The following is a 15,603-nucleotide window of genomic DNA, read 5'->3' as shown; positions in this document are numbered from 1 at the left end:
CCACGAACACGAACTCTGTTCTACTGAAAGGAGTGCTCGACATCCACATATCACTGCAAATAAAGATAGCAGGAGCAACCATCAAACTTGCAAAACAAATACGATACTTAGGAATTACAATCAACAGTAATTTATCCTTCACCCCTCACATCATCCACCTGAAAGAAAAACTAAGGAATTACGGCATTAATAGCAAGAGTCTCACGCAGGGACTGGGGATTAAACAGAAAAACCCTGTCCCTGTACTACAAAGCAAATTTCATCCCAGCCATTACCTACGGATCCCCGATATGGTACAAAAAAGCAGGAACAGTAGTAAAAAAACAGACACCTGGACACAATCCAGCATAGCATTATGCTCATCATCTCTCATGCATGCCGAACAGTGAACACGCATGCCCTCCAGGTCTTGACAGGAGTCCTCCCACTGGACCTGGAGGTGCCTCGCTGCGGGCTGATGTACCACCTGTCTAAGGGAACACCCACTACAATCTATGGACTCACCCTAGGACTGGGGATTAAACAGAAAAACCCTGTCCCTGTACTACAAAGCAAATTTCATCCCAGCCATTACCTACGGATCCCCGATATGGTACAAAAAAGCAGGAACAGTAGTAAAAAAAAGACACCTGGACACAATCCAGCATAGAATTATGCTCATCATCTCTCATGCATGCCGAACAGTGAACACGCATGCCCTCCAGGTCTTGACAGGAGTCCTCCCACTGGACCTGGAGGTGTCTCGCTGCGGGCTGATGTACCACCTGTCTAAGGGAACACCCACTACAATCTATGGACTCACCCTAGAACTAAACAACCGCAAAGCAGTAAAGCACAGAATCGTGGCTCACGTGCTACAGCTGTGGACAGACGGGCAGCATCAAACAAAGGCGATGTGACAAAGAGAGTCATACCACTGATTGCCAAGATGTATCCGAAATCCCCCCCCCCAGTGGTTTAACCTGGGGTTAAATTCAACCTACTTACTAAAACGGGCCATGGCCCATTCAAGGCAAAATTGAACATGCTGGGTATAACGGAGGAGCTAACTTGCACCTGTGGTGAGTCTGAAACATGGCATCATATAATGCACAACTGTGAGTGCTATGAGGAACACAGAAGCATGCTAATAACTAAAATACAGTACATACCAAAAAACAAAGAACACCATCTCTTGGACACAGAAGACGACTATGTGGCTTTCAGCCAGTTTGCACGAGAAGTCTTTGACCAAAGAAGAACGGAAATTGCCATCCACAATGAATGAAAGTAAATTACATACTCAAATAAAATCGACCACCCCACAAGACTTCAAAGAGCAAGAGGAAATCAAAATGAGCATGGAAGAAGACAACCCCGACCGACCAAAGTGAGGCCACAAACGGATCAAAGGACCCTACAAAGATCAAGAAAATAGCAAATTGACAAGGAACCTGGTCAGACACAGCCACAGGAACTAACTGACGAAGATGAGTACATGCAAACAAACAAACCAAGTGACAAAAAACCTGGACTGGACATAAATGCAGAAACTACTTGCAGTACGCCATATGGCGGTCTGAATAGGACTCCCTAATCCTATTCACCTTTAATTCCCAATCCCCAGGCAGGGGGGAGACAGTTTCCTGTTCCCTCCCTACCTCTCTTGCCACTTCCCGCTTCTCTACTCCTGGCGGGGCATGGGCCTGCCCCACTGCTTTTGGGGACACCTACTCTATTGTCCCCATACTTCTGGCTTTAACCCCCAGTCTTTAGTCTCCCTCCCCTACACTGTCTATACACCAGCGCACGTCCCACAATGTCAAAAATTAAAATATGTCCAAATTCAAACCGTGCATGCAAAACTCTTTTGGCTTAAACCTTTTTCAGCGATTATTTTATTATTATTTTTTAGGCCCTAGCCACTGAAATCTCAAGAAACTAAGTGGCAGGGCCTGCCAGAGTAAAATATCAACTACAGGGTACCTCGTCTGCCTCACGAGGCTAAGTGTGGACAACGTTGGGCCCCAGCAGGGGTTTAGTGGCTAAATGGCCAGAAGAACAACGATGCACAACACTACACTTACAAAATCCATACACTTTTAAATCCCTGCCTTAACAGCTAACTGTTACACCTACAATGAAAGCAACATAGAGTTGGGGGAAACCCCCAGTGCCGCTAGACACGATTACACTTTACACTTTTGTCAGTGTAGTACCACACAGTTGATACATTACTCTGGAGTTACTGCTTCCCATATGCAGTACATCACATTTGTGCCTTTTAGTCTTTACATTTATGCAATACATACACTGAGTGATCACTAAATTATGACCACCTACCTAATACTTCGTAGGTTCTCCTTTTTGCCCTCAGCACAGCAGCTATCCACAACGTGGCATTGATTCAACAAGATGTCAGATGCGTTCGGGTGGTATGGCCAACCAAGCTGTGTATAATGCGGTCAACAATGCACTGGTGTATCCAGATGCTTGATATGCCTTTCCAGATGTCCCACAAGTGGTCTATGGGATTGATATCAGGGAGAGTTTGGAGGGCAATCGATATGCTTGAAGTCAGAACTGTGTTCCTCAAACCATTCCTGCACAACAAGTACCCGATGGCTCAGCACATTGTCATCTTGGAAGACACAGTTGCCTTTCAGGAAAAAGTGTAACATAGCAGGGTGTACACAGTCAGCAAGCAGTTGATGATAGCGGAGACCACTGATACGTTGTTCCACATGCACCAGGGGTCCAAGTTCCTGCCAGTGAAACATGCCCCACACCATACAACTGCCTCCACCAGCCTCCATTTGATACCATGCATGATGGATCCAGAGCCTCATCTTGTTGATGCCAAATCTGTACACGACCATCCAGGGTGTGGAGTAAATAACATGACTTATCTGACCAGCATTCCTTCGCCTGTTTGCCTATACGAGTCGTCGGACCTGGCGCTCACCTCTAACATCAACCTTTCGCTGACCTTTGCAGTTCAGTCATTGTTTGATCATTTTGATGCCAGTCCTGGTACATTTTAAATAGAGTGGCTCTTGTACACCCCACCAGTTCAGCCATTTCAGAAATCGAAGCACCAGCTCGTTGAGCACCCACAATCTGTCCTTTATCAAAGTTCAATAAATCCTTCCTTTTACCCATCACGCTCAGAATTTTACTACCTACTGAACCACTGACATCTTATCTATGCTATGTAGGTCGACTAACTGCGCACTCTCGCACCTGACGTGATCAACAGGTCGCATTCAGTTTTCATAGGTGTGGGATCACTCAGTGTACTTCAGATTCTTGTGCACTGTGAATGTATTATAATCTGATTATTTCCACTTTTGTAATTCTTACTTTACAATTTCATGTTTCTGCTATGATTATTGTAATTTACAAATAATAATAATTTGTGATTTATATGTTTAGTAAACTGATTACAAAAAAAAAAAATGAGCTCCTTGAAAATCAACCACTTGCTTATACAGGGTGTCTCAAAAATATTGGTACAAACGTTTAGGGGAGGTAGGTAACATCTAAAGGAATGTGAATCGCATAGGAATCCATAACCGGAAACGTCACTGTAAGTCAGTAGATGGCGCTGTTCATCAGTTCGCGAGAGATAAAATTTCTGGTTTACTCATTCAAGCAATAGTCGGCGCACGAAGAGCATGCATTGATATACGAACTGTGAGCTGGCAGACATGCACCTAGTGTATGGATTAGCAGAGGGCAATGGACGAGCCGCTCAACGAATTTATGGAGAATGCTTCCCAGACAGACATGTACCGGACCACCGTTTGTTTGCACGTGTGCATTTAAACACATGGGTACGTAATTGACTGCTGTGTGCTGCTGTGTGCTGCAATCAAAATTTGTGCGATTATGGGTCATTTAGAGGTAACAGGAGTAGTGCAGGCAGACCACATTTGATGCGAACTCCCGCCATGGAAGAAAGTGTGTTGAATGCCGTCCAGAATAATCCTACTACCAGCACACGTGCCATTGCCTCTGCCTTAGGAGTGTCTCGTTGCAGTGTGCAGCATATCTGGCACGACGATTCCTTACACCCCTTTCATCTCCAAAGGGTTCAGTTACTGCTCCCCCAAGATCATCCTGCATGTGTGGCTTTTGCGCAGTGGTTTCTCCAAGAAAGTGTTCAAGGCTTGAATTTTCCATCCTATGTTTTGTTCACGGATGAGGCTTATTTCACTCGGGAAGGCTTATTCAATCAGCACGATGCTCATGTGTGGGCTCACGACAACCCACACGGTCAGCACCCCCATGCGGCACAACATCGCTTCGCAATAAATGTGTGGGCAGGTATGGTCGGTGACTGCTTAGTCGGCCCATACCTGTTACCATCCCGCATTAACTCCGCTAAATATCAGATCTTTCTTGAACAAGTTCTACCAGGGTTACTTGACGATGTTCCAGCAAATGTGAGACGCAACATTTCGTTTCACCATGACGGGGCACCTGCCCATTATGGGAGGTGTGTTCGTGACCAGTTGAACAGGCGTTTTTGGCGTCGATGGATTGGCGGTGGTGGACCCGTTGCCTGGCTCCCACGCTCACCTGATTTATCGAGCCTTGATTTCTTTCTGTAGGGGGCCCTCAAATCTATCGTGTATGAATCGCCTGTGGAGACGGAAATGGATCTCAGGGCGAGACTCGTCTGCACTGCTGCTACTGTCAAAGAAACTCCAGATGTGTTCGACCGTGTCCGACAATCCATGCTGCGTCGGTTTCACACATGTGTCGCGTCTCATGGTGGAACCTTCAAGCATCTGTTGTAACATCATGAAATGAATCCAGCTCGTACTCCATCGTTAATATTATGTCAAATAAATGTTTGCCACTAATTACTGTCTTTTGGAGACAGTAATTAGTGGCAAAAAAGACAGTAATTAGTGGCACAGAAATGACAAATTTCTGCAAAGAAGCAGAAATTTGTCATTTCTGCTTCTTTGCCCCTGCTACTACTTTCCCGTGATGTTTCCGGTTATGGGTTCCTATGCAATTCGCATTCCTTTAGATGTTACCTACCTCCCCTAAACGTTTGTACCAATATTTTTGAGACACCCTGTATATACCAAATACGGAGGACGCAGAAAGATCAGGGAATGACCACTGCATATCACCGGAGCAATATGGCCTTAGTTGCTAATGCTCCTAAAAACCAAATAACAACAACAACAACTTGCATATATGATAAACTGAGAACATTTCTCTTCTGCACATCTGCCTTATTACCCATACATTCCCCAATCAACATGGCAACAAAAATAATATCAAGTGCTTAAGCTACTGAACAACATGAATATCCTATTGAGATATATATATATATAAAAAAAACATATTTCCATTTGTATGATTTTAATGAAATTTGGCATAGCTTCATAAACCTTTCTAAAAGAGCTAAATAAAAAATTTCATAAAAATCTCTCCATTGGGATTTGAGTTCTTACATGTTGAGAGACTGATAGATACGGTGAAGCTAAAATGCACTTTACATGTGTGAATGCACCTAAAAACAGCCATGTTTCACACTTTCATTTCACTGCATGTTTATAAAGGAGGTTTTTTTTTTTTTTTATCTCAAATAATTTCTAACTGCTTCCATAATGAAGTAACATTTTCATATTTTATCCTTTCTCCTTCAAAATGAAAACAATACATGAATAAACATAAAGGGAAATGTTTCACATCAATGTATAATGAATAATCTACTATCTGTTGACAAACCATCTTAATTTTATAAAACTCAGATGGTCTATCAATAGATATTTTTGCAATAAATAACATAATAAATAAAAACTCAGCCTGATAATTCACAAAAAATACAGGAAAAAGTGAGTAAAATAATTTGTACCTGTTGACCTTGCATCAGGAGTGGAATGATGCAAAAGTGGTGACACCTGCTGAAGCCTAGTTTCAATTCCAGGATGTTCAGAAAGTGAATAATGGCAAGAGGTAGGAATACCTGCCGGACTTTCTGCATGTATAGGTACTGTTTGATCAACAGAAATAGTGGCTGCACTGTGACCCTGAGTGGGAGATAATGCAACACCAATTGGTCCACGATGAATACTGGTAGAATGAGACATATGTGCAGGACTTCTAGTGGGAGAAAAACCTTCCAGCTCACCCCTCCTTCCTTGGTTAGGGCTCTGACTAGGAGAGTATATAGGGGCTTCTGTGTGTCTTCCCTGTAAGAGAGATATAATAGTATTTATAGCTTATTTTAAAGCAGCATTAAAAATATATTTATTATATTTTACACTAGTAAATAAAGTACTAGTACCAGTTAAATGATACAAGGAAGTAAACTTATATGTCAACCAAAAAAAAAACTTTAAATTTAGTCAAACTACCCAACCCCTCCATCATTAAGTGGAAGTTTATTCCAACAATCAATTATTATTTGTTTGTACAATATAACAGGATATAAATAGATATAACAGGGTACAATATAAATAGATATAACAGGGTAACAACCAGAACACCATTTTGTTGCAGAAATAATTTTAAGAATGTTTAATTTTTTTTAAACACATGGGTACGTAATTGACTGCTGTGTGCTGCAAATGTGAGTTTGCTATCTAGTATTAGATTATTGGAATTAGTTAACTTTTTAACGATAGTTCTGGTTCATGATGCATTCTGTGGCCCTTACAGAAGTGGATAACAGCAGATTTCTGTTCTGAGAAGCAATAGCCATTACATCTCATCCAATATCAAAGTCTGAAATTCTCTTTCTAGGGTGTGCATAGTCTGAAAGTGACTTGAGATTGTGAGATTATTGGCATAAGAATAAACTTCAAAGAATCTGCAGATAAAGGAACCACTAGGTGGCAGTGATAACAGTGTGCTGAAGTGGGATTTACTCAAAGAAGTAACTACCATCACAAGTAAAGGGAAGGGTTATTGCTTTCGTAAAGGTGACTACGATGGTCTGAGACAGTATTTAAATTCTATACAGTGGGAACAACTGATGATGTTACCAACAGCAAATTCAAAATGGGAAGCATTCAAAGAACTTATCTTGGAAGCTACTAGGCTTTACATACCGACTAAGAAATATGGTTCAAGGTTTAGGCCTAAATGGATGTCAGATGAACTAATGAGACATATGGCAGAAAAGAAAAATGCATGGGATACATATAAATTAACACGTGACACAGAAAAGCCTATGATAGATATAAGTTGATCTGTAACCAGGTTACAAAGGAGGTTAGGCAGGCAAAGGCAGATTACGAGAAATCTTTGGCAAGGGATGCAAAGAAAAACAGCAAAGAGTTCTTTACTTATGTAAACTTTAGAAGGAAGGGGATGAATCAGATTGGTCCACTTGATATCGATGGTTCAACTGTTGATGATCCTGCTCAGGTAGCTAACAAACTAAATGAAAATTCTGCATCGATATTCACACATGAGGAGTTATTCGGCGAGGGGAATGCCAGGGGTGTATTCAACTCTGGCAGTAAACTAGATAATCTTGTAATAACTGAGAGTAAAGTGGAGGAGAAATTGTTGAAGATAAACACAAGAAAGGCACTTGGGGTGTATGGGATCTATCCAGTTATATTAAAGGAGGCAGCAAAGGAAGTAATCAAACCCTTAGCCATAATTATGAGAGCTTCCTTGGACTCAGGGGAGGTACCCATAGACTGGAGATGTGCAAATGTGACCCCAATTCACAAAGGAGGATCAAAGGCTGACACAAGTAATTATAGACCTATGAGTTTAACTTCTGTTCCAAGAAAATTAATGGCGGCACTGGTTAAAGAAGCACTGCAGGATTATAGCTCGGACACAGCATGGTTTTGTTAAGGGAAAGTCATGCCTGACCAATTTGATTGGATACTATGATGCAGTCACAAAAGAACTTGATGCAGGGAATAACTTTGATATTATATATTTGGATCTTAGAAAGGCTTTTGGTACAGTTGCACATGGAAGACTGCTGCACAAATTGGGGCAGTGTGGGCATTAGAGGCAAATTGCTGCTATAGATAATGGGATGGTTGAGGTGGAGAAGACAGAGAGTAGTAATCAATGGACACTGCTCATCGTGGACTAATGTTAATAGTGGAGTCCCTCAGGGTTCAGTGTTGGGTCCATTATTGTTTTCTGTATTTATAAATGATATTGATGATGGTATATCAAGTGTAATGTCCAAGTTTACAGACGATACAAAGGTTGGCAGGGATGTTAAGGACACTACTGATGCTATGGTGCTGCAACAGGATCTGGAAAGGTTGAGTAGATGAGCTAAGAGGTAGCAAATGAAGTTTAACATTGACAAATGTAAAGTACTACATATGTGAAAGAGCAACCCCAGAGCAATGTATCAACTCTGTGGTACTACACTGTCAGTGGTAGAGAATTAAAAGGACCTTTGGATAATTGTGCGGGCAGATATGAAGTTCTCTGAGTAGTCCAGACAGGCTGAAAGAGTAGCTCATGGTGTCTTGTCAACGATATACAGGAATTTTTCTAGCAGGGACAAGGAGGTGATTATTCCATTGTATAAGGCAATGGTCAGGCCACACCTAGAGTACTGTATACAGGTCTGGAGGCCTCATTTCAAGAAGAATGTAGAGCTGCTGGAACGAGTACAGAGAAGGGCAACAAGATTAGTGTTGCCCTTCTCTGTACAAGAACAAAGGGTTGCTCTTACGAAGAAAGGCTTAAGTTTTGCAAATTACAGTGTCTGGAGAATAGGCACCTGCGAGGTGATCTGATAGAGGTGTATAAAGCCTTGAATGGTTTGAGCATGCTCAATGCCGATGGGATTCTTCCTTTTGCTCAGAATTATCACCTGAGAGGGCATAAATTCAAATTGAGGAAAGACAGATGTAGGATAGATGTGTGGAAATTTGGATTTAGCCAGCAGGTAGTTGGTTGGTGGAACAGACTTCCATCCCTTGTTGTGGAAGTTAATAGCCTAAATAAATTTAAGGCTCAGCTGGACAGGTATTTCGAACGAACAGAGGGGTGAAATGGAAGTGGTTTTTTTTTGTTTTTTTTTTGGCTGATGCTGCATAAGCTTGCTTTCTTGCATCATATGCCTCTACTAATACTAATGCTAATTCCTACTATACACCGATGAGCCAAAACATCATGACCTCCTACCTAATATGATGTTGGTCCTCCATGCGCAGCCAAAACAGCTCCTACCTGGTGAGGCATGGATGCTACAAGATTTCTAAATGTGTCTTGTGGTATCTGGTACCAACATGTAACCAACAGATCCTTTAACTTCTGTAAGGTCTGTGGTTGAGACACCACAGATCGGAGTTGCTGTTCCAACGCAAACCACAGATGCTCATTGGGATTGATGTCTGGGGAATTTGGAAGCCAGGGCAATACCTGGAAGTCATCCTCGTGGTCCCCGAACCAGTTTTGAACAATCCAGGCGGCGTGGCATGGTGCATTATCCTGCTGAAAGGCAGCACCACCAGAGGGGAAGACCTTTGCCATGAAAGGGTGTACCTGGTCAGCAATGATGTTTAGGTAGGTGGTAGATGTCAGAGTGCCCGGCACATGGATGACTGGACCCAGGGTATCCCAGTAGAACATAGCCCAAAGCATGACACTGCCGCCACCAGCTTGGTTTTCGCCCCACGGTGCATCCAGGTGCCATCACTTTCCCAGGTAAACAATGCACACATTCATGACTATCCAACAGGAAAAGTGATTCATTGGACCAAACAACCTTCTTCCAATCACTCGAGGTCCAGTTTTATTGCTCGCATGCCCCTGAATCATGGTTAGCATGGGCATTCGGAGCTGCCTGTTTTAGCAGGGTTCAATGTACTGTGTGTTGTGACACATTACTCCCGTCACCAGCATTCCAATTACCAGCGAGTTCCGCCACAGTTGCCCTTCTGTTACCACGCACCATCTGGGAGAGCCTTTGCTCACTTCGAGCATCAATGAGCCGTGGTTGTCCAACACCTCGCCGTCGATTCGTGGATTTTCCCTCCTTGGACCACTTTCGGTAGGTACTAACCACAGCTGACCGTGAGCATCCCACCAGCCATGCTATTTCGGATATGCTCTGACCAAGTCGTCTGGCCATTACAATTTGGCCTTTGTCAAGCTCGCTTAAGTCCGCTGCCTTTCCCATCTGAATAACAAGAGTAACGCTGGTTAACGAGCTCAGTATCCTTCATTTGGTGTTTTTTATACCGTGTCCCAACCCATGCCATAAGTCACCTGCATTTGCTTCGATTTGCATAAAGATTCACTGGTCATAATGTTTTGGCTAATCGGTGTATATTCCCTCTTATAGTGTTGTCCCACTTTTCATCTCTTTTATTCTGATCCCATTATCAATCCTCTGGAGTGCCATGCATTTTGTGCTCCAAAACAGCAGCACTGGTCATTTTTTAATGACTTGGGTTCTCCTATTTAAATGCTTTCTCACTTATATCATTTTTTTCCCCATAAGGTTCCAAGAAGGACTAAACCCAGATATAATACCCCTCCCATTCCTCCTCTATATTTGGCTTTGGGAAAGGGATGGTGGAGACTAAATTCTAGGAATCATTAATGTGCATTTGTATTTAATTTCAGCCACTGAAGCCACTCTTTACAACTGTATCTAGCTGTTCATCATTTCTCAGGACGAATAATGTTGAATTTTAAAAAAACAGGAGTGAGTGTAAATGCTCACTTTCCTCAGCTTTTTTTTGTAAATTGAACATTATTCACACCCTTCCTTGTTGGTACATTAATTAGTGTATCTTGTGTGTGTGCATGTGTTCAACACATGCATCAATAAATTTCATTATTATGTACTATATTTATCGCACCTAAAATACTCAAAATATGTTTGGCTTAATTTATTGAAGTCTTTCTACCAAGTTTCATTCTTTTTAAGTGAAAGTGTAGTATATTAAATGTTCAGCCTTAGATATCATAATCTTGGGATCCTCAAATTTCTTAAACCTTAAGCAGTTACTTACCCTACTTATGTTCAAATCTACCAATGGTTTAGCTACTTGCTAAAATAACCTTTTTTTGAAGGTAGTGATGGAACCAATGATTTGAATCTTTATCAATGCAATGCAACACATTGCCTGAACATATACAAATTTCTCTAGTCAAATCTTTTAATACTCACCTGCCCATGATGTAATGCCAGATGCAGTGCAATTATTTTTAAGAGGCCTCTCACTTCATTTGATCTTAATTTGCTTACTAACTAATTACAATTAATTAGTAAGCAAATAAAAGCTGACCTTGCCTCGGCAGGGTCAGCTTTAGGGTGAAGCAGTAGGGGTAATTTCCCCAGGCTCCTAAGTAATCTTTTCTTTATTATTTCCATTCTAAAACTGAATGATGCTGCACTGTGTATTACATAAGCTAGTCAAAATGGCTTTGAAATGCACTGAACTACTGATATCTGCAAGTAATATCGTATCTTATTTAAGTTTATGAGCACCAATATTTGTCCTGGTAATTTCCTACTAAAAGTCAGTATTCCTACTGGTATAAAAGTAACTGTAGCAATCTTAATTCCATATGAAAATGAATCTATGATATCCTCCCCCCTCTCCAAGGTAATTATTCTCTTGCTTCTTACTTTACATATTTGTCAAATACACCAGATGTCATGAGCTGCCTTTATCTCATAAATGCAATGACATGCTAACAGTTGTCTTACTGTGCTTTGACTGCTAACAGTATACTGCACAGGGTGTCCAACCAACAGGTGCATGCAGCTCACTCCTTCACATTATGCAGCATGTTGGCAGCCCTAATTGTTATGCAAGTTTATCTGATGTTTCTCAAATTATAGTAGTTTCACTTTGATTTTGAAAATATGAGCTCTTAATAATATATGATTTTTCTGTATTAATTTCTTAAGATATATACTAAGTAGCCACTTCATTAGATACATCTACCACTTTCATTGAATAGAATGGAATGGAGCACTCCTTCAATAAAAGCATCATGTGTTTGTACCATGCAATATAAAGTAGGTAGGAAGATACCTAGGATGCTGAATGTCTACAATTCAGTGCAAGATGCACTGAATTGTCAGTGCATCTTGCACTGAATAGTCAGCACCAGATGTGCCAGTATGAGTATCATGGAAACTGCAATTTTACTCAAGCTTCCATGTTTGACTGTTTCAGGCGTATCAAGGTTGGTCCAGTAACCAAATAATATCCACCGTGGCAAACCTGCAATTGAAACAGATCATTGCTACAACAAGCTAATACAACTTATGATGGTTGTAGGGTAACACAGTAGGGTAACAAAAGGCATTCAGGCACTCCAGGTGTATATATATATATATATATATAAAGACATTTCAGCCAACACCTGAACAGGGCTCCACTCCTGTCAGCAAAAAACAAGAAGATACAGTTATAGTAGGTTTAGGAACAACACTGGATGGTGGAAGATTGGATAAATGTTGTCTGGTCTGAAAAATCCTGTTTCTTGCTGTTTAACACTGATGGGAGGACAGAGGACCTGAATATGGCAAACAGCAAGGGTCCATGGACCCATCCTGCCAGGTGTCGACAATGAAAGCTGATGACAGCAGTGTAATGTGGGGAGTGTTTTTGTGGTGCACAATAGACCTCTTGACACTAATGGAGCAATATTTGGATGCCAAATGCTACAGGTTATCTGTAAATTGTTTCTGAGCAGATATATCCTTTCATGGCTTGCAGTGTATCAATGTGTGATGGGTTCTTCCAACAGAATAATATACCATGTTACAAGGCTAGAATGTACAGTTGTTGTTGTTATTTGGTTTTTAGAAGCATTAGCAACTAAGGCCATATTGCTCCGGGATATGCGGTGGTCATTCCCTGACCTTTCCGCATCCTCCATATTTGGTGGTGACGGGCTCGAACCCCGGTCTAATCAAGAAGCGTGTGCTACGCACTGCTGCTCCTTCCCAACTGGCTACAGAGGTGCCAGAATGTACAGAACTGCTCCCAGGACAGGTGAGTGAATTTAGTCTACTGCAGTGACTTCCCTAGTTATTACCCAATCTCAATCTACTTGAACAAATGTGGGATAAGGCAGAATAAGGTCTTCAGATTACTGATCCACAACCATCCAATTTACAACTGTGGGAAACAACTGAGTCAGCATGAACCAGCAGTTCTGTGGCATGCTTTCAACAACAGCTCAAAGGAATGCCACAGAGTTTATGCCATGAGTTTCAGTTCATCATGGCTGTTCTGAAAACTGAAGGTGGGCCCTATTCACTATTAGGTGGGTTTACATAAAGTGGCCACTCAGTGTTGTTATTACCATTTGTCATAATCATATAATAAGAATACTATTAGTATTAGATGTTATATAATAATTTGTTGAATCATTGCATTTAATTATTAAATGTAAAAAATTAACCTATATATATAAATATGATAACAAAAATTAAATTTAAAAAATACTTAATTAGTAACAAGGAACTGTTCTTGCAGTCTGCTGCCTGCAAGAACCAGTGTGGTCTGTAACTTTTGCCATTTTTATCTGTTTTAGCCCCTCTAGCCAAGAAAAGGTTAGACACTCCTAGTATACTGTATAAACAGTATTGTGCTGTCTTGAAGCAAGTTCTTAAATTTTGTGTTATTTTTATTTTAGATATTCGTATTTTATATTGTAACCTAACCAAAATGGGATCAAAGTAGTATTGGGCATAATCAAGAGTCATAATTGAACTTTCATAATCTATTATATGCAAATTAGATTATTACAAAATTGACAAGAAGGTAGAGGGGGAGGCACACAATGGAGGTATTCAATTCGATATTATCAGAACTAAAGTGCTGTTTCCACTTGGCCAATGGTGACACGTTCAGTCATTATACAAGGTGTGGCAATAAAGTTCCTGGACTGGTGTAATAAAAAGAACACAAAGCGAAGGAGCTCAAAAATGGTTTTACTTTTATTCAAAGTAATCAACACCTGATTGAATGGACTTATTACACCATTCTTAAAGTTTCTGAAAGGGTCAGGAAGGCATCCAAAGAAGTTACATTTTTCTTTATATCCTCAACATCGTGAAATTCCTTTCCTTTGAGAGCAGTGTTCACCTTTGGAAAGAGGAAAAAGCCTGCTGGTGCTAGATCAGGAGAGTAGTGTAGTTGGTTGATCTACACAGTGCCACATTTTGTCAGAAATGTCTTTACAGCAAGTGCAGAATAGGCAGAGCATTGTCATGCAACAAGAACTAGCTGCCTCTTAAAATTGCACCCTCACCCAAGAAATGTGCTTCAATAGTCTTTGAAGCATTAACCCTCTCCCCTTCAAGTACAAATTCCTTGTGAATCAAATTGTTTATTGAAAAACAAGCTCAGATAGCCTTGATCCTGAACTGCTGTAAACAAAACTTTTGGGCCTTGGTGATGATTTTGAAGTCCACTGCATGCTCTGACACTTCATCTCTGGGTTACATAAAAATATCCCAACACTCATCTCCAGTGATAATACAGTCAAAAAAATTAGGATTGTTTTGATGATTCTGGATGATGAAGTCTGCATGATGACACTCTTTGTTGCTTTTGCTCATCTGTGAGGCACAAATTTTGCACAGAGCTTCCTTAATCATTCATATCCAACTCACCAGCCATCACTGAAGGTCAAACGATGATCTCTTGCCACGATTTCCAAAACTTTTGTAACTCCGTCCTCATTTTGACAGATGGCTGACAGATGTCCCTTATTGGATAATTATGAACGTCATGTCTACCTTTGAACAACTTATAGCATTCAAACACACGGAACAACTTAACATTTCATCACCATAAACAGTTTTTAACATTTTATATATTTCTCTTGCAGATTTTCCCAGTTTAAACAAAATATGATATTTGTTCATTGCTCCATTGCAAATTTGTAACACGGAACATTAACACTACTAACGAAATTAATTAGTATTTGCAACCTGTCAGCCTACTGGATAATCTCTCTACCACCATCTGTTGGAGAAGGTTTGGAACTGCAACATACCACTTCCGTTTATTTTCAAACTCATTGAACGTGACTGCAACAACACCAGTCCAAGAACTTTATTGCCACACCTTACACACACAGGGTACGGCATATATATATATATATATAGTTCTGAGTAATAGTTCAGTCACTATTGTTGTTAATTTTGTAATAAACTAATTTGCATATAATTGATTATTTCAATTATCGAAATAATTGTTTATGTCCATTACTAGTTCAAAAAAATTATCAGAAACTGAAAATAGAAAATGCAGGTGCACAGGGAAAGTTTTTAAAACTTGCTACAGTAACTTTTGCTACTCTTGTATCTGTTCAAGCAATTCAGGCTACCATTGAATATTCTGGAAGCCATAATGCAGAGGTTGAATATATGAAGTAGCAAACATTAACACAGATCTGATGGACACCACATCACTTATAAATGTAGAAAAGAACTATACACAGTTGAATTAGAAGAAAAATTGTTGACTGCTCATAAAGATGGTCACAATTCAGTGAACATTAATACTCTTCCTAATTTAATCATTATGGCCTAAAGAAATGCAGTCTTGTAGTCACTGATATTCTTATTTCCTCTGGATCAACTGAAATCAATGATATTTATTTCCTAAGGATGAAACC

The 15,603-nt window shown here is 40.5% G+C and overlaps 1 protein-coding gene across 2 annotated transcripts in view; it reads right to left on the bottom strand.

Moving 5' to 3' along the window:
• Nucleotides 1-15,603, bottom strand: part of LOC150087307 (uncharacterized) — a 373,218-nt gene that overhangs the window by 71,753 nt on the left and 285,862 nt on the right. For both annotated transcript variants that reach the window (XM_090371972.1, XM_090371971.1), the window contains exon 5: nucleotides 5,861-6,197. In XM_090371972.1, coding sequence (XP_090228098.1) covers nucleotides 5,861-6,197 — 337 coding nt within the window. The remainder of the gene's footprint in view (nucleotides 1-5,860; nucleotides 6,198-15,603) is intronic.

Source organism: Mastigoproctus giganteus, chromosome 4 (genome assembly GCF_048544385.1).
Source record: "Mastigoproctus giganteus isolate SK-2022 chromosome 4, ASM4854438v1, whole genome shotgun sequence".
Lineage (NCBI taxonomy): Eukaryota > Metazoa > Arthropoda > Arachnida > Uropygi > Thelyphonidae > Mastigoproctus > Mastigoproctus giganteus.
This window is presented reverse-complemented; position numbering and strand designations above follow the sequence as displayed.